The 27736-nt window shown below is 37.9% G+C and overlaps 2 protein-coding genes across 3 annotated transcripts; both read left to right on the top strand.

Moving 5' to 3' along the window:
• The first annotated feature begins 3430 nt into the window (after positions 1-3430).
• Positions 3431-15117, top strand: LOC140851595 (MACPF domain-containing protein At4g24290-like). 2 transcript variants are annotated; one of them, XM_073243513.1, is made up of 8 exons: positions 3431-3652; positions 3876-4199; positions 7575-7813; positions 8794-8995; positions 10554-10622; positions 10708-10894; positions 12168-12334; positions 14173-15117. In XM_073243513.1, the coding sequence occupies exons 2-8, from the start codon at positions 3939-3941 to the stop codon at positions 14848-14850; spliced, it is 1803 nt and encodes a 600-aa protein (XP_073099614.1). In that variant the 5' UTR covers positions 3431-3652; positions 3876-3938; the 3' UTR covers positions 14851-15117. The 2 variants fall into 2 exon arrangements, with proteins under 2 accessions (XP_073099614.1, XP_073099613.1); XM_073243512.1 differs by having other exon boundaries at positions 3441-3640; positions 14173-14997.
• Positions 15118-22359: 7242 nt separating this feature from the next.
• LOC105051703 (prohibitin-1, mitochondrial) lies at positions 22360-26957 on the top strand. The gene is made up of 5 exons (XM_073243722.1): positions 22360-22769; positions 23537-23646; positions 25134-25304; positions 25443-25655; positions 26605-26957. Exons 1-5 carry the CDS (start codon positions 22586-22588, stop codon positions 26803-26805), a joined length of 879 nt encoding a protein of 292 aa, XP_073099823.1. The 5' UTR covers positions 22360-22585; the 3' UTR covers positions 26806-26957.
• The last annotated feature ends 779 nt before the right edge of the window (positions 26958-27736 follow it).

Here is a 27736-nt window from a genome sequence, read left to right as displayed (position 1 = left end):
TTGGTAATACATGCAGAGATTTGCCGAATTTAAATTGAAGTTCCATCGAGCAGCTTTAGCTTTTTCAGTTATAGCTTCCTGATGTTTCGGGGCGAGACTCCGCCGCTTCTGCTTTTTTGATCAACAAGTTGGGTCCACTTTTATGTGATAGGATATTACTTCAGTGTTGATGCCGAGCATGTTTGTAACAATCCAAGCAAAAAGATTCGCATTCTCCTACAAAAGATAAATTAGTCGGCATTTGGTTACCTCACATAGACGTGAGTCGAGTTTCACCATCCGACTCGGATTCTTCTTAGCCAGTTGGAGGCACCCGTTAATCAGGCCTTCTCTAAAATCTAGGCCCATCGAGGGCCCCAGACGATCCCTCAGTAATCATGTGGATTTCTCCTCGGATGGATCGCTCTTCTTCGACCACCTACTCTTCGACCTGATGCCGCTCCTGTCGAGCTGGTGCTTGCTATGGCTGAGGCAGAGGGAGAGGCTCCAGAGCTCTCAGAGCTCGACATTGAAGGGCCGCTCTCTGGATAAAATGATTCAGCCATCCCTGCCTAACAAGTCTATCGATCTCGTTGCGAAGTTGATGGTAGTCTTTAGTATCATGGCCACGGTCACGATGATAAAAGTAATATTTAATTGGGTCCCGGAGACATTCTGATCTCATTCTCATTAGTTGAGGTGCAGGTAACTCAGGTCTCACTTGTAAAAATACCTCGCTCTGAGGAACAGTGAGAGGTGTGTACCTATCATACTGTCCAAATGGTGATAGTCGTCGAACCCTTCTTGGGGGACTTTGAGATCGACGACCTTGACCTCCATTATTCCACCTCGGGGATGAAGATCGGGAGCACGGGCGGCTTTTCTCTATTCACCTTGGATGGAGCTTCTTGCTGGGTTCCGCCGTAGCTGAATCGACAGGAGTATTATCGGCAAAGGCCTCTTCTATGCAGGCATACTTCTCCATACAGGCAAGCATATCTGAGAGATCCTAGAGATAAGTTTTTATTAAGACTTTTTCAAGCCGTTCTTCAGTAGATCGCTCATCATTGCGACCATCGCGATCGACTAGTTCAAGCTTTGGACCTCCAAAGTCGCCAAGTGAATCTATTCATGAAGGAGAGGATCGACTCGCCCTTCTTTTGCTTGATGGTGTGGAGGTAGTCGAACCATTTTTACTGTCGTCGACTGTTGATAAAATGACTGATGAAAGATCGACACAGATCTTCAAAAGAATAGATTGATGCCAGCCTCAGACTCGAGTACCACTGCTGAGTGGCCCTCTTGAGGGTTGGAGAAAATGCTCGACAGAGGATTGCATCTGATGCCCCTTGAAGGAGCATTGCTGCCTTGAAGGTCTCCACATGGTCGACAGGGTCAGTGGTCCCATCGTAGACCTCCAGTTGAGGCAACTTAAAATACAGAGGGAGCGATTCCTGCACAATCCTTGGGATGAAAGGCGGTGAGCTATTATACCCTTTATAGGGCAGCACCGAGGAGCCATTATTATTGAGGATTTTTTTTATTTTTTTGCCTAATTACTGGTTGAGCTCCTGGAATCATCTTTCGAAGTCGGCCTTACGGACGGTACCAGCCTCGAAGAACAGAGGAGATCGACGTCTGGGGGTTGAGTTATGGCCCGATTGTGGGCTTGGAGATCGTCGTCGGGCCGGTTCCTGGGCTCTAGGATGACTCTGATGAGTCAGCCTCCTTTTTGAACTTCGAGGAGGTGCCTGCAGCTCTAATTGAGGTAGTGGTTTTGAGCCGCAATTGAAGCAGAGTTCTACAGAGGTGCCGCTATGGAAGGCACAAGCGGCACCACCAAAGGAACCGTGCAACATACCACCGTGGGAGGGTGTTGGGACAGCCTAGGGAGGCTGTGGTGCCACTTGAAAGTGTGCGAAAAAAGTTTGGACCATCTAAATTGCGGTCATCAGATGTTGAACTTTTTGAGAGAGCTAACCAAATTGGTCAGCCGTGATAGGTGCCGGGAGGATCGATTGAGCCGATGGAGAGACTTCCGATGCTAGTGATTAAACTTGATTATCAGCTTGGCTGGCCACCTGTCGGGAAGTGGCGGCATTGGAAAGCTGGAAGATGTCCGTCTTGAAGCCATGAATGCGAATGTAGGTCCTTCCTCTATCTGTTGCTGCTCAAATCGGTTCAGGTCGGAAGACGAATGTTTGAAGTCAAAAATCAGATGCCTAGTCCTAATGCAGGGATGCTAGCACTGGAAAGACTTACAAAACAAGTCCCAAATCGAAGGTTGTGGCTCCGACGAGGATCCTTCGATGTTCAAATCAAAAAAGCAGAGAACAAAGGAGCAGTAATTGATTCTCTGAGAGGGATTCGATTTGACTTACCTGAATCCTCGGGCTCTTGTTGTTTATATAGAAGGATATCGGACAGCGGATTGTATAGTTGTATGATCGTGCGATCTCGAGATTGTCGGACCGTTGAAATTGCCATAGTGGGTGAGATAATTCAGCCCTTGATGGCTCCCACGAGATCAGAGAAGACTGTTACGCCGTATTTTTATCTATTCAAGATGGACAGCTGTGTCGTACACAATAAAGAGATGTCGGCTGAGGCAGCTCATGCATAGGTCGGACTTTGCGGATGCTTCAGCTCAGGAGGGAGACTGACTCCTCAGCTCGTACGACAATCAGCGATCGTGTCGATAATTCGAGAGCTTGAAATACCTTACGATATAATGCCGATCCGAGGTGCTCACGGTATCTCCCATCACATATGGGAAGGATAAGATGAGAAGAAAGAAAAAAAAATATTTTATTTTATAATATATATTTATATATTATATAAATATTATGCTCGAATTGGATCAATAGAAATTTGAGTCCAGCTCATCTAATGGGTGAGCTTAAATTTTATATCTGATCCGACCATTTGGGCTTAAAAAACAGATCCACATCCATTCAAAATGAGTTTGAGCAGACAGATAGGGCATCTGAAGTTAATAGATGAAAATAGGCACCTGAGCAAGTCTATATACAACATTTCATTTTCATCTATTAACTTCAGATATATACAAAATAGGCATCTGAGCAAGTCTATATACGACATTTCATTTTCATCTATTAACTCCACAAATGTACAGAACGGCATTTCATTTTCATCCATTGACTTCAGATATGTACATCTACTAAATAATAAAGTTCTAAAGACACAAATATAAATATAGCAGAGACAATATATATATATATATATATATATATATATATATATAATATAACTAATCCAGAAAAATTATTAACAACGCCATTCATTCTCACAACCACAACGTGGACGAGTGTGTGTCATCACTGAAAGCGAAAAGAGCAGACGTTGATATACTTCGGCTGCTCCGCTTTAAAAATTTTGACGCAAGTCTCAATTCCGAGCCGTGGAAGGCACTAAAAAAACCAAAAAAAAGAGAAGAAGGAGAGGGGGAAAAAAATGCACGATCAAAAAGTTTTCCGGGTTTGGAGGCTTCCGTGAAGTGGAGGCAGGAAATTTTTCGATCTCTAGAAGATTCTAGGGTTCTAAGAGCATATAATCTCGAAGCCATTCGAGCTGGGATTCAGGAGTCGTTCTTTGATGTATCGGAACTGACTCTGAGAAGGTTTGGTGAAACAAACGCAGCGTGAGTTCTTGGGTTCGTTGAAGATTTTGTTGATTTTTTATTCTTCTTTTTTTCTTTCCCGATCTCGAAAGCTAGAGATTAATGCTTGGTTGCAATAGGAAAATTTCAGCAAATCGTGGGTTCTTGCTGATGATTTCAGTATTATTTGGAAAAAAGATTTGAATTTTGGTCGATTAGAATAGTATCATATCGTGTTTGAGTGAGCGCTCATTTTTTTTTTTTTTTTTTTTTGAAGACGGGCAAAGATTTTTGTGAATGGTATAAATTAAGTGATTGGGTTGCTCTGTGATGTCCAAGAATGGCGCTTAGGGCCCCGCCCTTAAAAGCTGCAGAGATTGCAATTAGTTCAATTGGATTAGGATACGACATAGCGGCAGATATCCGGCTCAAGTACTGCAAGAGGGAAATTCCGGATCCATATTTGATCGAGTTAGATCGAGATCAGGTTCAGGATGTTGTTCTTCCAGGTGGATTATGTATTCCAAATGTACCGAAATCGATTAAGTGTGATAAGGGAGAAAGGATGCGGTTCAGGTCTGATGTTTTGACTTTTCAACAGGTACAATCTTTGCTGCCTTGGTTCTTTATATTGCTTGCGTTTGTTTGGTTTAAATGTATATGCTTGATAAGGCTGTAAGTATCCGTGGTAAATAAACAGATATTTGATGTCGTAGTCTATGTGGTATATGCCATATTACGAATTATAAGGCATTGATCACTGTTGATGAGATTTGGAATGTCTTATTTGGCAAACACCTCAGAATTATACATGTAGCAAGTTCACTATATGAAAGTTTACTGCAATAATGTTTACTATTGGAGATCGTATGACACTAGTTCCATTCTTCTTTTTGTTGGGCACTGGTACGGGATCAAACTATCATTTAGACATATATCCTCTCCCATGGGATGCAAAACCCTCTCCATATAAGGATCACAAAGGTGTTGCACTTTTCACTATGTCCAATAAACAATAGATTCTTCATCGTTTCGTTGTTGCAAGCTGTGTAATATGTTCAGTGCATATTACAATTTGTGATTTACATGCACAGTTATGCATATTTATTGTAGAAGCACAACATGTGTTATCATAATTGGCCTTGCCTAATGTTTACCTCATGCCTACTTACCTCAAGCTCTCTATATGTGCTGAATGGGTGTTAATTATCTTGGATATTTGCATTTTGCATGCCTATAAAACTTGTATCAAACAAATCAAGAAGGCAAAAAGTAAAAAAAAAAAAAAAAAGGAAGAGGGGGGTGGGCTTAAGCATAATGCAAAGCTAGCTACTCATACCATTCTGGTTATGTGGGCCATTACTTGGTTTCATCAACAACTTCATATTGGCATTTTGTACCTGTTATATTGGCAATGTGTTACGAAGATTTTAATAAGGCAGTATTTTAGCCATAGCAGGATTTAGAACTGGCCTTGCATTATTAGAATTTCCTGAGACATCCAAAAGTCAAATCCAAGTATAAGTGGGAGGGACAAGGTTAGCAAATTTTGAACTAGGAACATGAACAGACTGATCCATGAGCCTGCTTTGTATTGTTTCAGTCTAGGTCATCAGGTTAAAATTACTGGAAATTTTGGATAAGCTTGCCCTGCACCTGGTTTGTCAGTTTCTAATGTCAACTACAATTTGGTACATGAAACTGTGGGAATCATGTCAGATAGCCTAGTTATACTCTAGTTAGACCTAGACTACTTGTCTCATTGTGGCTGTAATTCAATATTTCCAAGGAAAAGAATCATAGAACTATTCAAATAAGATATGCTTAAAAAATGTTTGTAATGCCATCTTGTTGTTTAAAGAACCTTTTTTATCTGACTAACTTATGGCAATCTGGTTATAATCTAATCAATAGAAGCAGTTCTAGCTGAGTTTTCTTGTCCATTTCATTCTTGAACCATGCTCCCACTCCCTCTCATGCTGTTGTTCCCTAAGCCACTAAATCTATTATGAATATGAAATTTATTGGCCCTTTATTGGAATCTTATTTTTGCTCCTAGTCACACTTCCATACTTCTAAGAACCAGCCTGTATTTTTGAGTGGATAATAAGTTGTTTGCTGCAAAGTATGATGTCTGTTATTATATTGCTTCCTTTTGTTACCTGTCTCTTCTGATTATTTTATTACCTCCTTTTTTGATGAGCCACTGTAAGGCTTCTTTCACTGTAACTTCCAAAAAAGCTTACTTATGCTTGATGGAAAAAGTGAGCTACCGGTGCAATTGTTTTCTGTGGATAAAACTAAGGTTTTACATCCCATGGGATGGGACTGTTCTGATTTTTTCATGGAACGGGACGCGTCACCGTCTCGCCCCGTCCCGACACTTGGGACAGAGGATGTCCCAAGATGTCCCGATCGGAATACTGGGACACTAGCGGGATGGCCTAGCCCAACACATGGGATGGTACCCCTGTCCCGGTGTCCCACATGACGTCCCAGGACATTCCGCCGGGACTTGAATTTTTGGATAAAACTATTTTATTATGCGAGTAGTCATTTCTGTTTCGGGGGGTTCAAGATTTTCATGGCCAAACTATTTGGTCTCGAGTTTGGAGCTGTCACTCTACTTATGTGTTATCAGCTTATATTTTCAATTGGATCTTGCCAGAATGGATACATTAGGAAATTAACTTGGAAAATTTGGATTTGGGGAAACATATGGCATGATTTAGGTTTGTTAAATAAATAGTTTATGAAAAAAGTAATTAGATGGGAGAATAAATGAGGACGTGAGTTGAGGAGGAGACGCCACTGAGCGTAATGACAAGGCATGTCCGATTCTGACTGGGAAAAAAGATGAGGTTTTAATTTCAGTGCATCACGTAGGAAATATGCATGAAATTCTTCTTAAACTTCCAAAAGTTGGTAAAAGGAACAGAATGTCACTAGGAGGTGGGTGTGTGTGCACGTGCGACATAGCAAGAGAGTTCACAGGACCAATTACTCTTAATAGGGAAGTAGCATTCTTCAAACAAACCAAAGAGTGGACCTGATGTATCTCTAGAAAGTAGCCACCATAAAAAATCACAATATAAATGAAAGTTATGTAAGACCCTCCCATCTGCTTTGTTATAGAGCTCTGGCCATGGTACATGGGAAAGCCACAATGACAAACTGATTCTTTTTCTTTCTCTCTGTTTTTTATTTTTTAGCTGAATGAAGAATGATATCAACAATTGTTTCTTATAAAGACATGTATAAGGTAGTCTCAATTACATGATGGGCTCAATTGCAAGAATTGTGATGGAGTTGTTTTTTTTTTTTTTTTTAATTATTTTTTTTTTAACTAATTCAACCTGCAATTCACCTGAAGCAATTCCCTTGGAGTTCACTGCAACAATTTAAAAGCTTTGGTGGGAGCACTCATTCTTTTGTTGTTTTTGGTTATGTCCTCTTTCAGTAATGGGATCTCTTGGATAGTATTCTCAAGAATAAATATTCTATCTTAAAAAAAAAAAAGCCATTCCGTTTAACTGCCACATGCTGCCACCCCCAACAACAACCGAAAAAAGAAAGAAAGAAAGAAAGAAAGAAAAAGAAGCCATGCCATCACTATATACACCTTGTCTGGCTTGGTTTTTGTTAGTCCTGGCATTTGAAGCAACTGATATTGAGAGGTCTTGTTTTTCGGCATCTTCAGTGAGACATAGCATAATTGTAGGAGGTATCTTCACAGAAGCACATCTGAAGGTTTTATTTCCTGGTTTTTTTTTATTTCATGTGTTCAAAGTGCTTAAATGCCAATTATTCTGGTTCATTGAGGGAGTGGCAGATGAACCATTATTTTGAACCCTGGCATTCCCAGCATTCCTTAATATAGGAAGATGAATTCCCATATGAAAAGCAAATTGTGGATCTCTTCTGTTTAAATGCTTAAAGAACTTATAGTTTCTGATTTTTGTGAAATCTTTTGCAGATGTCAGAGCAATTCAACCAGGAGCTGTCTTTATCCGGAAAAATTCCCTCAGGCCTTTTCAACCATATGTTTGATTTTTCAGGTTGTTGGCAGAAAAATGCAGCAGACACCAAATCTCTCGCATTTGATGGGTGGTTCATTACCCTTTACACGGTTGCACTATCAAAATCTCAAATTGTACTTCGTGATCATGTTAAGCAAGCTGTTCCATCAACATGGGATCCTGTTGCTTTGGCAAGGTCAGATATTCATTTGATCTAAATAAAAAGATGATTCCATATGAGAATGCTTAAGGCCCTACATTACCTCGAGTGTGGAGACTCCAAATTTTGGGTTTTTTGATGTGTTGAACATTTGGATACTCTGGAAAAAATTATGACACTTCTTGACACATCATACCATCATATCTTGATGCTATCATAATTAGGTGTCTACTTCTGGCACTTCTATATGAAAGTTATCCAGTCTAACATGACAATTAGCAACTATTTTATCAAATTTTATAAACTTATGGAGCATAGATCTTGCTTGATATTCATTATATGAGTAGAATAATACATATTTGCTTACACACACATATAGTAACATGCAGACATGTCCCTATGTCCGATTTCAAGAAGATTCCCATATCAGATTCTTCTAGACATTTGGGCACTTGACCCTTGTGTCCAAATGTCACTGCTAAGACCATGATATCTAATGGGATGATATGTTCGCTTATTTATCTTACCAATTGCAAAGTTTTCTCTCTTTTTTTTTCTTTTTCTTTTTTTAGCTAAGAAGTTACGTCAGTGTTTACTCTAGCATTCATATCCTTGTTTCTGGTGAAACTTGGGCATATTTTATTGAAAGACTTTTGGACTCTCATAAGTCTAGCTCGCAAATTTCTATTGAGTTTGTTTTGGCTAGCATATATCTGATTTTAAGTAGAATTATGTTGATTGGTAGAGTTTGATATTATCAAAGTTTGCGCTATACATTTTTCTTAAAATTGTTTTCTAAGATTCAGTGTAGCATTATTCTCAGCCTAATGCATCAGTACTAGAATTTCTTGTTTTTGTGAAGGCTTTATATGTGATGCTCAGTACCTTAAACGTTCATAACTTATTGAAAAATATCTGTAGCTAGCAGCTTCATGGGTATCACACTCCTTTTTGTTTGATCTTTCATTGGCAATTTGCAAGTTTTGGTGTGCTTTATTTATTGCTTGTAATTCCAGGTTTATTTCAAACTTTGGCACTCATATTGTTGTTGGTGTGAAGATGGGAGGGAAGGATGTAGTTTATGTGAGACAACAGCACTCATCGAGCCTCCAACCTGTTGAAGTTCAGAAAAGGTTGAAGGAGTTGGCAGATAGGAGATTTCTTGATGTAAACGGACCATATCATTTGAATTCTAAAGAGGCATATGGAAAGGATAAGGTGTTTCTTTTTTTATTATAAAAATAAAAAATCCTCTTCTGTTGTGTTGTTTTTTCTGTTTTTCAAGTTAATGTCAGTTAACACAGTGTAAAAAGGTTCTCTTTACCAATATACATTACGAGGTTTTCTAGGAGTGATGCTTGATACACACACACATGCACAAAACACACACACACACACACACCACACACACAGACAGAGATTTTTATTATGGGTATGACCTCTAATTGAATATAAACTGAGGTACTTGGTCATCAGGATATAATAACATTTGTATGAGTGTCTGTGAATGCGAGGTTATATTCCTCCCTCCAAACCAGCTTGTAATCAACTTACAAGTTGGTTTAAATGGGAAAATGACTCGTGCTCATTGTATCTTGCATTGCCTAAGGTAACATACATAGAGGAATTCATGTCTTAGTTTTTCTATAATCTTTTTTACCAGTAATTGCACTGCACAATAACTGCACGCGTCCATATATGAACATTTGATCATTTTCATTAGTGGAATGTACTTGTAAGATGGTCCTCTGGGAGCAACGTAGCACTCATGCATATATGCATACTGATGTATGCATACATTTGTGTGTATACATATATACTTGAGAGAGAGATCTTATGTTCTTTGTTCTAAGGTTAAAGTGACATTCTGCACTAGCTGTCAAAGGTCTAATAATTTGCAAAAGAAAACGCTGGCTCCACTTTCTTAATTAAATAGATCAAATATGAAATTTCCACTGAGTAAAGATAGAAGATTTTGCTACTCAGGTCTTTCATTAAGTATGTGCTATTCTGCAAAATAAAATGGTTGCATATGTGCAACTTTTTCTGGCAGGCTATATTTGCATTGCTGAATTAACACAGACATTTTTTTTTTCTTTCTTTTTTTTGGCTTGGGGGGGTGGGGGGTATGGGGGTGGACAGCAGAACAGAATGAACAATTTTTGTGCTGAAACAGGCAGGAAATAATCAACGATTCTGCAGATCTGAATGGTCATCCCTTTTTATTTTATGTTTCTAGATACTGATAGTGTGTGGGTTTTACTGTTACTGGACCTTTTCATGATTATCTAGATTTATCTTTTTGTTGTCCTTTGCCACTGCATGTTGTGAAAGGAAAGATGAAATTCATTATGTATTCTCCTTTTTTGTGTAATTTGTCCCTTGCAATATCAGAAGTGCATAAAGAATTCCTGCTATCTTGGAATATCAGAAGTGCATGAAGAATTCCTGCTATCATTTGTCTTAAATTGTAGATACACTAATGCTTGCAGGAGAATTTAGCATGTGTTTTTGCTAAAATGCTACCTCAACTTTGTAAAGTCTGATGAATAAATTCCCCATTATGTATAGGAGAAACAAACACATGTTGACAGAATAGTTTGTGCATATTCATTTTCCATTTTAGTTGATTTTAGCAACCAGTTTGCAACTAAAGTAGACAGTGCAGTAATGTACCTCTTAGTTGCATTATTAACAATCCAGCATCAGACTAGAGGAGTGCCTATTTGGATGTCCTTTTCTTCCACTGAACCACTTTAATATTTTTATAGCGCAGCTTGATATCAAAGAGCAACGGTTAAGGTTTGCAGGTGCCAATTCATCAAGTTCTTACTCTGCAAAGGAGGTATTTCCTTTTTGCCTTTGTCAAAAGGCTTTAAACTTAGCTAGTCTTACTGAATGGTTATTGTATTTTACTTATTCAATTTCAGGATATCATGAAAATTTTCAAGCGAAGAGGGGGAAAAGATAATAAAGATTTATCTCATAATGAGTGGTTAAACACAGTTCAATCTGAACCTGATGTTATATCAATGTCTTTTTTGCCAATCACATCTCTCTTAATTGGAGTTCTTGGTAGCGGATTCTTAAATCATGCCATCAATCTATACCTGCGATGTAAGTATCCACTGATGTTATCTGCATTTCAGTTGTCTTGTAAGACCAGCCTATGGATGGATGTAAGAATATGCTTTGGCTTCAGCTTTGCATGACTGAGATTCATTTGGTTCAATCATTAAAATTACTATAATTTTACTAGCTTAAAGATGAAACTACTTCCACATTGGCTGATTGGTGTATCATTTGTACATGGCAACTAAGTATACACTGCATCTCCTGGTATTTGTACACAGATATGAAGGGTAGGCTTTGATGTTCCCAGGGCATAACTATGTGATGCTATGCTTTGGGGCTACCAATTATGGTGGGGCATCCAAATAGATGATTCATGCAGTACCTTAGGATCTACACTGCAATGCCTAAACAAAGGTTCTGATAGTTTTAGATATTATTTACCCATCAGGTGGTCAAACAAATGAGTAGTTTTTCAGTAATGGCAGAAAAGAAATGTTTTAATTCATAATTGAAAAGTACACAGACCACCCTTTTTTTTTTTTTTGGTTCTTGCATGTGTGTGCATGCACTTCGCAAGCCATGGACTTCTACAATGTTTTATTGAATGAGAAAAGGAATAAGGTTCTTCCTTTAATGATATCATTGCCTTTACAATTGCTCAAGCTGCATTGGTAGATTTGAACCATTGATATCAGCATGTACGAGTTTTGGCTGTTAAATACCACGAGGGAAAAGAATCAGGAGATTATGTCAGCTGTCTCCCCATATCTATCAGACATTAGGTTCTTCTGCACTTTGAGAATGCTGAATGGACGAGTTTCTTTCCAAGCTTTTGTACCCAGTTGCATGCGATCACTGGTTATTCACCTTTTCAGTTATGTATCTACCAATCATCAATTAGTAAGCACAAACTAGAAAAATAAATCATCAGCATCTTATTACCATTTTGAACCATCCTTTTTTTTTAATCTATGGGTTGGTTTCCTACAGTGGATTGCATTTCATTGTTCTGACAGCACATCTATCCAAGTAGTATAATTATAGATAGAGCCTGTAGTCATTAGGAATATGCTGTGGCGGGCATATTATGTTTCCCTCCCCACTACTCTTCGTAAACTGGCTGCAATCATCAGGAGAGTTTAAAGGGTGACGTGGTTGATTCCTTTTCTATGATCTGATAGAAGCAAAAGCAGTTTCCTGGCATCCAATTATGTATTCAAGTATGAGTTGTCTGAGGCTTTTTATTATCACATGCTGCAGATAGTGCCCATATATTTTGTTTTGATTTTCATAATTGTTGCCCTCCTTGTTTCAGATAAGCCACCACTAGAAGAACTTCATCAGTTTCTGGAGTTTCAATTGCCAAGACAATGGGCACCTGTTTACGGTGACCTTCCCCTTGGTCCTCAGCGGAAACAACAGAGTAGTTCTTCTCTACAGTTTACATTCATGGGTCCAAAGCTCTATGTTAACACCAGTATGGTAAGTATTCAATTTTAACAAGTCTGTAGGTTCTTGGTAGTAATTATTAACACCCATATTGCATTATTACTGACTTCATTCAGAGCTTGTACAAGACATTAAAGAATGTAAGGTTTATGTTAGGTTGATTCTGGACCTGGTTAAGTAGGCTTGAGTGGATGTTTTGATGCAGAAACATGCTATGCAGGATTGATATTGTTGCTGCTAAATAGGCTCATTTGTCTCTTTCATTAATGGTGCCATTATCTTTGAGGATTAGGGGTTTTCTGAATGTCCAGTACTTCTGGGGATTGATGTGGTTGGGCCATAGCCTAGAGCAGTAACCACATCTCAGGCTTGGGATGGCTGGACCTGAACTGATCAATGCTTTTCTGGTGATCACGACACCACTGGTTCCCCTCCCCCCCCCCCCCCCCTTCCCTTCCCTTCTGTGTGCGCACTATGTGTGGGGAGAGAGTGAGAGAGATTGCTTGGTATCTGCACTCTCTCACAGCTGGCTGCTGCGAAACAGACAAGATGCCTTAAACTTATCATCATTGTCAACTTCAATCTCTCCATGAGAAGCATGAGTTGGCTGCGGATAGGGGAGGAAAAGTGAGGACAGAAGGATGGTGGGGTATCAACAGGAAAGGAGGAGAGGAACTACAAGCAGATCAGTGAGGGAAAGCAAAGAGGGGGTGAGAGGGAGGTGCATTGACTGGGTAAAGGGGAGAAGAGAGGGAGTTGGGTTGTCCAGGGAAAGGAGAGGGCATAGGGTTAGATTTTTACATATATTATATTGCATTATAATATTTGACTTTTCAAATATCTGCGCCAGATTGGCCAAACTACTGAAGGCCCAGCAGGTCAGGTATCCATCCCAAGGTCTGATGCTTGGCTATTATACCAAATGATGTCTTGTACATGGGCCATGATGTGAATTGGAGGCTTCCCATCATCTAAGAAGAGGAGACATAGAAGACCAAGGATAGAGGGAACATAGGGGTTGCTGATCCTGCATTCCTAATTAAGCACTCTTGAAACCAACTGCAATGTCTTGTATATAGCTTAAAGTTGCAGTTGGAAAGTCCTACTACAACTCATACCACCAGAACCTCATCCAACATGTTATTTTCTCTCTGCCTTGATTATATAGGAATACAGGATATCCCTCCTATATTTTTATGTTATCTTGGATATTTAGGGTTTTTACTTTTTAGAATGATCCCTTCAGCTTCTCCCATCTTTTATAACTTCCATGATGAGCTATTTTCTACTTGAATAGAATGATTGCCAGCACGCTATCTTGTATAGCTTGCATGACATCTTACTACCCCTAAATTCTCTTTTGAAAGCCTGTCTTACGAAAAAAAAAAAGGTCAGAATCTAATTTTTTATCATAACATTCAGTGTGTTTCTCGAAGCAACCACTCAATTCTCCTCAACATTCAGCAATAATGTTTTCGCACACAGGCAGTCAATGTTCAGTTGCGGGTCAAGTCTTATTTGAGAATAATACCTTAATATCATTCGTTAGCTGTTTCCACGACTTGGTTAATTCAGTTTTGGTTCCAAAATTCTAGATCTGACGTTATCTATTACATGACAAAGTAGGATCTGCATAGCCAGCTTTTGATTTAAGTAGTAAGGTTTTCGTTTTATGTATCCAAGCAAGTCTGTTAACATACTTCTGCCCATATGGAAGCCTGGATTAGTCTGACATATGTTGGATGCTTTCGTCAAATAGTCTATCTCCAAGATCATCCCACATTTCAGTCTCAGCATATGATTGTGGGATTTTTTTTTTTTTAAATATTCTTTTTCATATCTTGTTGCTTCTGAGATAATATTTCTTGCAGGTTGATGTAGGCAAGAGGCCAGTCACTGGTCTTCGGTTATACTTGGAAGGGAAGCGGAGCAACAGATTAGCGATCCATCTCCAACATCTTTCATCCCTTCCTCAAATCCTCCAGTTCCAGGATAACTCTAGCAGTTACTTCCCTCAGGAACCATATGACCGCAGGTACTATGAGCCAGTTCAGAGAAGACACTTTTCTCATGTCTACACGGGTCCAGTTGAGGCTGATGATGATTCCTCCATTGTTACTGGGGCTCAGTTACATGTCCGTCATCATGGGCTCAAGAAAGTCCTCTTCCTCCACCTCCATTTCTCAACAGTTTCAAATGCCGTGCTGGTTAAGAATGCTGAGTGGGAAGAATCTCTGAACTTGGTCCAGAAATCAGGCCTCATCTCAACACTGATCAGCACTCACTTCTCAATGGCTGCCCAGAAGCCACCACCCCGTCCTGCAGATGTGAACATCAACTCAGCAGTGTATCCTGGTGGCCCGCCAGTTCCAGTGCAGACTCCGAAGCTGCTTAAATTTGTCGATACAACGGAGATGATGCGTGGCCCACAGGACTCCCCGGGTTACTGGGTCGTCTCAGGTGCAAAGCTGCATTTGCGTAGGGGTAAGATCTCACTTGGGGTCAAGTACTCGCTTTTGACAACAGTGCTACCAGATGAAGAGTTATAGTTAGAAGGAGGAGAAGAAAAGACATCAGTTCCTTAAGCGCAAAACTGGTCCACTAAAATCAATGCCCCTTTTAAATACAGAGGTGGATGGAGAAATTTTAGAAAGAAAAGTTGTTTCAAAGTGGGCATCAGGGAGCATTGGATGTTTCACTGGTGGGTGTTTGTAATATAGTATAGTAAGACAGCTTCTGTAATTGTTTTGAACTATGAGTTGTTTCCACCAATGGTCGTTTTAAAGCCAATGCTCAATATCAGATATTCAGATAAAGCAATTGCCTCTCCAAAACTGACAATCTAGCATTGTAGACTGTCTTCATAGGATTAAAATGGAAAAGTCTATTCAGGGTCGTATTTTGTGATGAAAAGCTTGTTATGGATTATAACATAGCCAATGAGCCTACGAGGGAGTAGCATCTAACCTGATATTGGCTGAGCAGTGAGAATCAGAAAAGGATACGAGTCACAGCGTAGTCAGCTACTTGGTAGAGAAAAATTGGATCAATCGTTGATGTCAAGTTGTCAACGGTAGCAATTGGGAGTTTCAGCTGGTACTTACGTCCAGGATGATGACGTACGTTGCATCACCCCTGAGAAAAAAAAGGAAATAAAGGAAAAGGAAAAGAAAAGAAAAGATGATGATACCGTGCATTGTGCTTCAAATATGCTTAAAGATCTTCTAGCTGTGCCTGTCATTGAAAATATTCTAGGTTCGTGCCAAGAAAAAAAAATTTCTAGGTTGCTTTCATTTGCTGGCTAGCATATCTGCATTATAAGATTAGAACCAATGATCATAACCTTTTGTGTAACTTAAAGCTTCTAATCATTTGAAATCTGATACTTCGCATCTAAAAACAAAAGGAGATCTGCCGAATGCACATAGTAATGGGTTTTTTTTAAATCGATCAAATTTCTACTCGTAAATCCGTTAATTAGGCCTTCTCAGTTTTTGAATAGTTAACACGCAGATTCTCACGGCTCTATTTATTTAAGGATGATACTGTAAAGATCCGGTTCAGCAGCCCAAAAAAAAAAGGGGAGTTAATCAGGCCTTGAGCATCCCTACACAAATCAATCGGAGCCAAGGCTTGGGGTTGCCCGGCCCTACCAGTCCTTATTTTGGAGGGGTGGTGAGGCTACACTTTGATAGGGTCCAGTTCTCCTTCTTCCACTAGAAGAACGAGACAGGGTAGACCAATTTATCCGGTTTCATAATTAAAGGACATATAAGATGGAGGATCATAGCATTCATACTTCCACTCAGGAACTAAAACCAGTTGGCACGGTGAGTGGTAGTACTAGAAAAAGCTTCGTAAAGACTTCTACATGGATGAGGGCAATGATTGAGTGTTACAATGTTCGAGAAGCTCCGTAAGGCCTTTGTATATACGGTGTAGGAGGACACAATCGCACTCAACCTTTAGATGGGAAAACTCTGTCATCTATATGTATAGCTTGTTAAAAGTAGATACAATCAATAGTTTGCACGTGTTCTCGAGAACTACGAGCAGTGGAGGTGCTGGATGTAAAGAGCTTGGAGCCAGCCAATCCATGACTTCCTAGGTATGTTTAGATGTTTAGATCCGGTCTTATGTGAATTACTTATGTTTGAGATTAAACTAAGATCATATCTTTATATTCATGTTTTTTTAAAAAAAATAATATTGTTGGCATCCGTACAATATGGCCTATGGTGCTATGAAATTATTGTGGTTTAATAGATTGGCATCTCGCAGAATCGAATCAAAGATTTTTTTAAGATTCACCGTACAGAAAGAGATCAAGCATTTTTTTTTTTTTTTTGGGTATACTGGATGCTGTATTCAATCCTTGAATAAATATAGCCATTAAAATTTGTGTAAAAAGTTTAACTCTGTGATATAAAAAGATGGATTGAAAGAATGATAGATGGGAGAAGAAAGATAGATAAAAAAGAGGATAGATAGATCTTTCATTCATCTTTTTACATGTCTGATTAAATATAAAAAGATGGATGGAAATGATTTCTTTCTCTATATAATATAGTAAAAATAAAAGGAAGAATGCATGATATCTGAATGATATTTTAATTAATTTTATATAAATAGTTAATTAAAAATTAGTAAATATATATATAAAAATAAAAAATAATTTTAATTAATCATGTAAATTATATACTAAAATTAAAATAATTAATAATAAAATTTAATAGTCTAGAATAAATGATATAGATAAAATAAAAAATATATATAAATAAAATGAATAAAAAGTAAAGAAGTATTAGAGTTTTATCAAAAAGTTAACAAGAAATAATTTTGCCAAGTATAAGCTCATCCCTTACATACTTCATCCATCTTTATATTTTTCGAATTTTATAGGATGTGAATTTATTGACCAAGATGAATGAATAATTTATTTTTTTTTTCATCCCTTTTTTCTAAGATTTTTTGAACTAAACAATAGATAGGGACCATGCATCTTTCCAAACCCATCTATTCTTCCACTTATGACTCCAACCAAATGTAAGATAAGAATCCACACTTATAAAATAGTATAATATAATCTTAGCATGAGCGGCCACGTAAACAACCACCTAAATAGCTGCACTTAAATGAAAAAAAAAATATAGTAGCAACATATCTCTACTCTTAAGCAAGGCTAAAAAAAAAAAGAAAACAAAAATTTCATTCGACAAGCCCTCTTTGGTTTCAATGCCTGAGAGTTTTCATCAGATTTCAGTTGCATTATAAACATAGATTGAACTAGGTCGATGGGTTAGATTAGGTCATGACTCATGTAAATTAGGCTACAAGTGATTAGGTTAAGACAAGTATTGGTCAATCTTGGCAGCGCTGTACCCCTAACCAACTTGTCTCAACCAGCCTCGTGACCATGTTTGATTTAGTCGGATTCAGCCTCCCCTCATCCATAGCCCCACATGGCTAAATTCTGAAACATCACCATAATTCTGCTTTCTAGACCAAAAAGTCCAAGGCCGAGTCGGGAAAAGCCCATACAATCTAGCATATGGTAGGATTAGCAAGTCAAGAATAACTCAAACTCTTTACCTTGTGAAAGTTTTTTCTTTCTCCAGTCAAATTGACAGCTTCAAAGTTTGCATGATCCTCTTCATCGTTGGTAGTCCCTCCCAACGTGGGACTACAACTTTTAATAAAAAAATAAAGAGGGAAGAAGAGTTCAAATAGAACTCGTATGGGTTGCCTGGTTGGGTGCATTAAATAGGGGGGCAAGAGGTTGCGTGAAAAATATACAGCGCGGAAACCAACGAGCGCAGGCATAAGGTTTTCCACGTACCCTCTGGGTCGCCGCGTGAATACAGACGCAGCGGTGGAAAAAAAAAAAATCAATAAAAATCAATGGAAGAATCCACATCTATTATCAGGTGATTGGATGGTTGATTGTATTGCAATTTTATTCTGTTGGTTCTGACATCAAGAGTTTGTCAAGAGTTACAAACCAAACGATTTTAATTTTTTTAAATAATTATTTCAAATATTTATATATTTGATAAGATCTATTTTTATTTATTATAAAAATTTATTTTATTTATGATAATTATTTTATTATGAAAATCTAGATTTATTATTGATGGCGTATATTTGTGTAATCTGTAGTTGATTTAGGGATGATCTACAGTAATCATATTATTCTAAATAATAAAAAATTATATTAAATTATAGTATTTTTTATGAATTGTTTAATTATTTTTATTTATTAATTATCTAAATATATTATTTTTTTTTTATGATATTTTATTTAATTATATAAAAAAATTATGTTATTACTTGTGATAGTAATTTTTTCAATATTTATATATCTTGAAATCTTCTTAGAATTCTATGTTTCATTACCACATCTCTGTCTTCCTACTGGTCTCAGCAAGGTGAAGGGCAGCAGCATGGCACCCCTCTCCATAGAAAAGAAAACTTCTCCTTCGTTCATGCACTCAAAAGGCAATCAAGAGAGGTCGAAAAGCAGATCCTACGACCTAGTTGCAATGTTCGATGACAATGAGCCAGAGAACCCCAACGAAGTACTCTTTGAGTTGCAATTCAAGGAGAAAATCCGGCATATTTTGCGTCCATGCACCAATGAGACCGATGCCTTGCTAAGGGAGAGCGAGTTTCCAGTGGAGGAGAAGTTGTTCTCAAAGTGGATATATAGGTTCTTCAATTCGGAGCTATCGAAGATGGCTGTAGATGAAATGCTCTCTCAGATATGCCTGGGTCCGGCGAGTCGTGAGTACTTTGCGAGTGAGATCTCTTCTTTTACTTCGAAAGTGGTAGAGAAGGTGGGTGTTGAAGGGAAAAGGAAGGTGGTTATATTTGCAAAGATGGAGATAGTCACCACAACATATGATGACGAAGGGATTGAAGAGGCTACCCCCAGCTTTGATCACAAGGAATGACTGCATCAATTTGGATGGAATGGAGGAGCATGATATGTGCTTTGAAATCTATTTTGATGTCAAGAGAAGAGTAGCAGTTGCATGAACTTAGAAGTATCAAGATCATGCATAACTATTAGGGTTTTGCTACGATACTCTTATATATTATTTTATTATAAATAATATTTAAAATATTATATATTATTATTTTTTAAAAAATATATATTATTTTTTTTTATCTTTTCTTCTTCCTCCTCTGTCTATGCCTTCTTCGTGCTCACCCCTTACCCTGTCGATGCCATTCGCAGCCCATGGCTTCTCCATGCCACCATGCTCCACCTCCGTCCTCTTCCCCCCTCCCCACACTACCACCCCCCGCGATAGCCCATGGCTCCTCTTTGCCACCGCCCTCCTCGTCCTATTCCCCCCTTCCAGTGCTATACAACCCCACGATGGCCCGCAGCTTCTCCACATCACCGCCTTCTCCTCTCTTTCGCCCTCTTCTCCCCTCCTCATTTACCACCCCCCCACCCTCCCCCGCTGCAATGCGCGTGGCTTCTTTGCGCCATCGCCCTGATCCTCCGTCATCTTTCCTCCCTCCCTCGGCGATGGCCCGCAACTTCTCCATGCCACCGCTCTCCTCATCCATCCTCTTCTCCCCTCCACGCGCTCCTACCTCCCCCTCCCCCCCCATGGCTCGCAGCTTCTTTACGCCCCCATACCCTGACAGCCAGTCACTTCTTCGCACCCCCACATCACCATGGCTGGCAACTTCTCCTCGCCGCCAAACCTAATCCTTGCATCACCAGTGGCTTCTCCATATCACCATCGCTGCACACCCCACCTCAGTAGCCCACGGAGAAAAATATAATTTTTTAAGAAAAAAAAAATTATCATATAAATAATTTTAATCTTTAAAATATTTATCACATCAGTCATGCACATACATACTCATCCAACTGAAATCCAAATAGTTCATATTTAATCCGATGAAAAAAATAAATAAAAAATAAGAGGCTAAAATATTTTTTGGAGTACCATAGCAAAAATTAACTATATATTAATATGTGAGGAGACGGCCAAATGTATCAATGCAGAAGAATTAACACATATTATTCATTAGAGTAAAATATAATTCAAGGTTAGATATCATCCATTGATTTTTTTTCCCATGCAAATATAATAATTTGTTCCTCTACGAATTAGTGGAATCCTACATCACTATTGATTGGAAGGTAGAGTTTCCACCAAAACTTCTACCATTACACTCATTTCTGAAATCAAAAAATATTTGCTTCCCATAGTTTGAAAGTTTCAAAAAAAAAAAAACCAAAAAAAAACAAAAGTAAAATGATTTCATTGCAATGGGTCCGATACAGTTTTCTTGAGTCTGAAAACTAAAACAAGCAACAAAAGGTTCCAAACAATTCCTCAACTTCTTTTCGACGGAGAAGAGATGTCTAATCAACGTTGCTGGCCTGACCCAAAAAACTAGCAAACATGACCCTTGTTCAGCCTGCTTCCCATGTAGAGCGGAAATATAGTTGAATTGCATAGGAAACTTTTGGCACCTAGCAACGGAAAATGAAGAATATTTTTAAATATAGTTATTGAATGAAGAAACAAATCGCAGCGTTCAACTACAGGGCAACATCTGGTCGGTGATTGCTGCGGCCACTTTCTATCGTCTGTGCTATGATGAACACTGTAAAATAGCATTTCACATATCGAATTGTGTCCGCGAGACCTCCGATACTTAAGTTAGAGTAAAATTGATGAACAGTAGTAGATTTGAATATCGAGTGTAGCAGAGCTCTGACATGAAATATTTTATCAGTACTATTTTCTTATCCTCTTTTATAGATGAATCTGATTAACCATCGAGCACATGGTCCCACTTTTTATAGCGCTAAATTATCAGACCATAATTATGGAGTTAGTGGATTATTAATTTTCAGTAATTATCGTGACATGTAGTCGATAACTGTTCATAACAGTTACAGCATGTTCAGCAGATTGGTCAACTATATGTCGTTATCTTGATATGTCGATAGAACGTTCGAATGACCATCACTAGTAGTTCTGATATGCCGATGTCTCAAGTCGGAGATTATTCTGTGTTGGTCGGTAGTAGTCGAGTGTCAATCAATTTGCCAACCATGAGTCGGTGTTGCTGATGTATAGTCAAATTATATGTTCAGTCGGTCAATCTTTGTTGAGTCGATTCAGGGTTAGTTGACTTAAATCGGAGGTCGATTGCCTTATCCCAACAGTGATAATTTATTAAAATAAAACATTGTATCTGTTGTTAAAAAATATCAGTTTTTCATTATTTTAATAATTAATTTTTTTCAATAAAAATAAAAATAAATAATTTTTTTTGATATAAAACTAAATGAACATGTTTTTTTTTTTTTTTTTTTGATAACTATGTGTATATATATAATGCATTTAATATTCTAAATTTTACTATTTAAAAAAATATCAATAATCTTATATATTTTCCACTATATAAAATTTACTTTCATTTCTTAAAAATTAAATGAGCCATGGTTACTTTCTACGTCTATGCATTAAAGAGTAATGCAGAATGTAGGTCAATATGTTTTAGATAGTAAATTTAATATAAAAATTATAAATATTTTATCAAAAATAAAAAATTATGAATAGTAATACATATTTTTATACTATATCTACTCTAATAATATTTAATTTTTAAATATTTCTAATTATAATCAATTCGATTGGTTAATTCAATAATTGGACCAATAATCTGATTCGGGCTCTTAGTTGGCTTGATCACCATTTCCATTTCTATAACTATTTGTCCCATATTAGATAACTTGCTTTTTATAATTCCTACTAGCTTAACATACCTTTTGTTTTATAGCAAATGCAATACATGGCACCTGAGCACTTTATAAAATTAGTCCATTTTTGTTCCAATTTGATGGTAATCTTATCCATCCCCAACTCCATTGGTCTCATGATGTTTGACTCTAACGCATTCTTGACCCAAAATCCGAACCTTGGATTTGTGTCATGTCCGTATCAGCTCATATCACCCAAGTCCAACTCAATCAAAGCAACAAACAAGAAATCCAAGCCGTCCATCCAATTCTCTCCAGTTTCTTCTTCCCCAATACACACTCGGGAACCCCAAAAACGAGGGAGCGAACGCCATCGCCTATTCGTCTTCTTAAACCCAAAACCCTCCACCGTTCCATCGCCGCCGCTTCTTCTCCTCCTCTCGGGTGACATCCATTCCGCAAGAAACTCTCGATTTCTCGATCCCCTTCTTCTCTTTTTCTCTGGATTTTTTTGGGTCTTGAGGTGGAGAGGAGGAGGAGCGATGAATTTTAAGAACGCTAGGGTTCCGAAGCTCCCCGGCGGCGGCTCGGTTGGGACGCTCGTCAAGGTGGCGCTCCTTGGCGGCGCCGGTGTTTACGCGGCCCTCAACAGTCTCTACAACGTCGACGGTGGTCACCGCGCCATCGTCTTTAATCGGATTTATGGTATCAAGGAAAAGGTTCGACATGCTCTATATTTGGAGATCTTTTCTTTGCTTTTCTTTTCTTCTCTTTTTTTCAAAAGCACCGAGTCTTAAATTGAGTCCATTACTGAAACATTCGTCGTTTCATTTTGGTCATACTTTTATACGATCCGGTGCTTGAAGAAAAACTTCTCATTTAAGTTTTATAAACGTGTTGTTGTTACTCTCCTCTTTGGAATTATATCTATCAAGAACTGTGTCTTACATAATGGGATGATAGGTTGGTACTTTTCTTGTAGATAATTTACTTTGCATGTATTGACTATTTCTTGTATATGCTGGTAAATTGGAAATTTTATAGTGGGTGCTTGTTTTCATGCACAAAACATATCAGATTCACCATGAATGTATCACTTCATGAGGAATGGTCATTTCTTTCTTTCGTTCTTTCTTTTTTTATTCCCACTTATCGTGACTTTTTTTTGAATGGATTTTGCTAATTTGTATGATGCGGATTTGGCGATATGTTAATTTGTACGCACTTCTTTTTAGGATTGTTTTATTTGTTGTTTTTTTACCAGTCTTTGAAGCTGGCTATAGACTGTTCAACCATATTCTTTGCTTGTCTATGTATTTATTATTTTGATTCATATGTATTTAAAGACATTTATTTGGCAGTGCTTTAGTTGTTATATGGAAGATGGCTTGGAGCATCTGAGGATTTATTGGAGTTGAATATGAATAGCTTGGTTGAGGGTCGATGTTTATAATTTGCTATGGTATCTAATTGGAGTTTATATGCAGGTTTATCCGAAGGGACACATTTGATCATCCCCTGGTTTGAGAGACCTATCATATATGATGTTCGTGCCCGTCCTCATCTTGTAGAGAGCACTTCTGGTAGCCGCGATCTGCAAATGGTATCATTCCTTTTCACCAATAAAATTGACTCTTTATCACAACTTTGTGTAATGTAGATTTTTATGGGCATATAGTTGCTACTGATGTTTAACTACTGAATCTTGAACCTTTTTTTGTTTGCTAATTGATGCTTCAAACATTTAGATGCACAAATGATTGTACTGCAAGTTATCTACAACTGTTAACGTGCAAACTTGCATCTGTTTTCTACATAATGCAATGGCCTGAACTTAGCATTCTTGCAAGTAATATCAGACTTACTTTGAGAAATGATGGAAGTGATTTTGTTCCTGGATGATCATTTTGCTTATATGGGATTTAAAGCAATTTATTGGAAATTTAAATTGAACATGTGTTTGAGATCTAACCACTTCGCACTATTCAACACACAAGTAATGTTGAACAATTTTGGGTGTAAGTGGTGATATTTTTAACACTGCTTTAGGGTTTGCCTTGGTGTCATCTTTTTAATGCCTTTCTTAAGCTTAACTTTGGCAATGCTCATGCCAATCTGGGGCTTGATGAACTGGTTAGGAGCTGTGCCATGGAGATTAAAGCTTCTTTTAAGTCCCTTTCAGCTGAGAGATTTGGTGATCTGTGACTGTTTTATATTAATCCATATCCAGGTCTATCTGATAGGAAATTCTGTGGTATTTGCTGGTGACTGGTGTTGCTTTTGGTAAGCTACCATGTTTCATTGAGATTTGACAGCTGACAGAAGGTTGTGTTTTCCTATAATGCATACCGTGTGGCAATCTCCCAACTCCCAACCACACATCTTACTCCCAAGCACTGCTGTCTTGATCATTACCAACTGTGATCTATCTAAAATTGATCAAACAAATGTTACAGGCTTTCTTGCAAATGACCAAGACTTGTAGTGTTTTTGTCCTGTCAAATGGCTTTGATCAGTTTGATTTCTTTTAAAGTCTGAAGCATTTGATTTGTTGCAGATATTGCATTACTGATCAAGACAGAAGGTAATTTTCCTTTATTATCTACGACGCTGAAATTTCTTCATATTGGTTTTTGATAGAGGAAGAAGTGAAACAACATCTATGAAGATCTCCCTTGTATTAATTTTTTGTGACAGAAGACATCCAAAATATATAATGAAGATTTCCCATTTGACTTGACCTTCTCTCAATGCTGAACATATTATACGATCTCTCTCCCTTTTATTTATATTCTTATTTTTTTTTCTTTAAGATTGTTAACCGTAACATGGCCACTTCATGCCTTAGTCCCTGCTAACTTTTTTCGTGTGATTGAACCAAACATGTCATGATTGATCAAGAATAATATCATTATTAAATGGCAATTTCATCAATTTATGCTTTAGGTTTCCAATTAGCATAATTAGTCACATCTATATTTCTGTGCTTCAACTACTTGTATGTTAGGCTTTTGCAAAGTCAAATTACCTTTTCTCCATTTTCTTATGAGTATCTGCATTATGGTTGCTGGAACCTCTATTTTTGCTTAGGTAAAAATTGGGCTTCGGGTTCTTACTCGACCATTTCCAGACCGTTTGCCTACAATATACCGTACTCTTGGAGAGAATTACAATGAAAGGGTTCTGCCATCAATTATTCATGAAACTTTGAAAGCTGTTGTAGCACAATACAATGCCAGCCAGCTGATCACACAGAGAGAGGTATTCTGGAAAAAACTCATTTAAAATATTTTTTGTACCCTGTAATTTGTTGTGGTCTATATTTTAATTGTACATAAGAAGATAATTAGTATGCAGTTTATAGAAAAATTGATTGAAGAATTTAATCGTATTCTGCAGGCTGTAAGTAGGGAAATACGGAAGATATTGACTGAGAGGGCTGCAAACTTCAACCTGGCATTGGATGATGTATCTATTACAGCTCTAAGCTTTGGGAAGGAGTTCACTCATGCAATTGAAGCTAAACAGGTGGCAGCACAGGAAGCTGAGCGGGCCAAGTTCATTGTGGAAAAGGCCGAGCAAGATAAGAGAAGTGCTATTATTAGAGCACAGGTGAGCTTGGGTTATATGAAGTCTTATAATGTTGAAGTACTTATTTCAGTAACTTTCACAGTAGTCAGTAGCCCATGCCTCGCATATCATAATTGTTAAAATGGAGCCTCTATCTTCTGCTTTCTTTATGTGCTTGTCTTGAACCAATAGGTAGCATGGACCGAACCCTAACAGTCCGAATTTTTTGCAGTTCATGTCCTTGATTTTTTTTTTTTTTATTTTTCAAAATTTGAGTTGTTGATTTATGAAAGATCTAGGAAAGACTTGGTAAAAAATATCAGTGACCTGCATGGCACTTGCTTGCTGGCTGTTGCAGCTAGTTAATATGTAGCAGTACTGGGAACAGTCACCAACTGGTTCCAAAGTTTTAGCTTTTGATGGTCAAGAACTACTTGTAAATTAGATGTACCTATATCACTACATTAGGACACTTGTCAATTTGTTAATCAGTATCAGTCTACAAATGATAATGCCTTGACTAGAAGAAGATCCTTGCACATGTTTTGGCCTAGTACTAACACTGAGTCCTTGAAAAGTGCAAATAAATTACTGAGTTTGCAGCCTGCTGCTTGTATATATTCTATCATCCTGTTTCTTAGGCTAAGGTTCCTTCCATTTTGAATTAGTTTCTATTTTCTCTGCTATGCTTGGGCTGATCAGCAACCTCTTTTGCATTCTGTTGGCATATATTCCGAGGACAGTATAGGATCGAGCTTTACGAAGCTGGGCAAAACTGGTTTCATGTGTTATAAGAGCATTCAGGGACATGTATTTCAAAATCTTTTTTTTGAGCATATCATGATTGCATGTTTTTCCCTTGTATCTGGGCAATCAGATGGCATGTTGACCTATGTATGCATAAAAATTTCTCTTATACAGATATATGCGTGTGGACTTGTCCCTGTGCATCCACTTGTACTCATTGTTTTCTTACCGATCATGTTATCAGGGTGAGGCCAAGAGTGCTGAACTTATAGGTCAGGCAATTGCAAGCAATCCAGCATTTTTGGCTTTGAGGCAGATTGAAGCTGCAAGGGAGGTGGCACATACGATTGCAAATTCTGCTAACCGGGTGTTCTTGAATTCTGATGAGCTGCTGTTGAACCTTCAGGATTTGAATGTGGAGGGAACAACCAGATTGAAGAAATGAACAAGGGATGCCTTTTTCCCGTCTGTATGTGGTAAAAGGGTAACTTGGAATGCTTGATGATATTTTGGAAATTTGACGGGTTCCGAAAAATTTGATCAGTTCCTTTTTTTTTTCTACAGAATAAAAAATCGTACTCTCTTCTTGAAGGAAAATTTACTGAACAATTTCTATGCCCGATCAGTTCCCTTTTTTTTTTTCCTGCAGAATAAAAAATTGAACTTCCTAGAAGGAAAATTTCCTGAAAAATTTCTATGCCACCAATTGTTTGTGGGGTGCTAGTTCTCTCTGTTTTATTGAATTGCTTTGCAAGTAATGACTTTCAAGTTTTTTATATTTCACTTTATGTGGATTGATATGATGGTGGTGCTCGTGAAGAATTTGTTTTCTTCACCCATACCATATATTGTTGAGGATGTTTGGTCAGATATCATTACCAAACATGATTTTTCGTACCATACATTGCAGTAGGAAGAAAGAATAAACAAAACAGAAATACAATCAAATATGTGGATCAGCTAAAAGGCTCGTCTTCATGGAATATACAAGTTTCACTATGAAAAAAAAATTATAAGAGATCGTAATTTTCATTCTTGTACATCCAATTTTTTTTCATAAGAAATTTTTTTTCATAAAAATTCTCTCTTAAGATGACTTTTGAATCTTTGAAGCTGTCTGACAGTCTGTTTGAAACACCTTTGCTTTTACTCTTTGTCGGTGCTCTCGGTCTATTGTCTTGTTGCTGTTGTCGAACTCGCTCTCTTGGTTGCGCTCAGATCTCTGTCGAATGCATCATGCCGTGCCTTTGTTCGCTGCCACATACTTTTTAAAGATCTGAATCTGAGTCCTGATCGAATGTGCACTCCGATTATCATCCGAACACTTCTTTGAATCGTCAGATCTGATTGGCTTGTCCTTGGGCCATTCGATCGGC

Source organism: Elaeis guineensis, chromosome 9 (assembly GCF_000442705.2).
Source record: "Elaeis guineensis isolate ETL-2024a chromosome 9, EG11, whole genome shotgun sequence".
Lineage (NCBI taxonomy): Eukaryota > Viridiplantae > Streptophyta > Magnoliopsida > Arecales > Arecaceae > Elaeis > Elaeis guineensis.
The sequence above is the reverse complement of the archived record's forward strand: the minus strand, read 5'-3'. Positions and strand labels throughout refer to the sequence as shown.

Bases quoted from the DNA above. Each gene is read 5' to 3' on its own strand.
- LOC140851595 (XM_073243513.1), top strand. From the start codon at position 3,939: ATGGCGCTTAGGGCCCCGCCCTTAAAAGCTGCAGAGATTGCAATTAGT. The intron at 8,996-10,553 runs GTGTTTCTTTTT...TTTATAGCGCAG, and splicing joins AGGCATATGGAAAGGATAAG to CTTGATATCAAAGAGCAACG. The intron at 12,335-14,172 runs GTAAGTATTCAA...TATTTCTTGCAG, and splicing joins TCTATGTTAACACCAGTATG to GTTGATGTAGGCAAGAGGCC.
- LOC105051703 (XM_073243722.1), top strand. From the start codon at position 22,586: ATGAATTTTAAGAACGCTAGGGTTCCGAAGCTCCCCGGCGGCGGCTCG. The intron at 23,647-25,133 runs GTATCATTCCTT...ATTTTTGCTTAG, and splicing joins GTAGCCGCGATCTGCAAATG to GTAAAAATTGGGCTTCGGGT. The intron at 25,656-26,604 runs GTGAGCTTGGGT...TCATGTTATCAG, and splicing joins GTGCTATTATTAGAGCACAG to GGTGAGGCCAAGAGTGCTGA.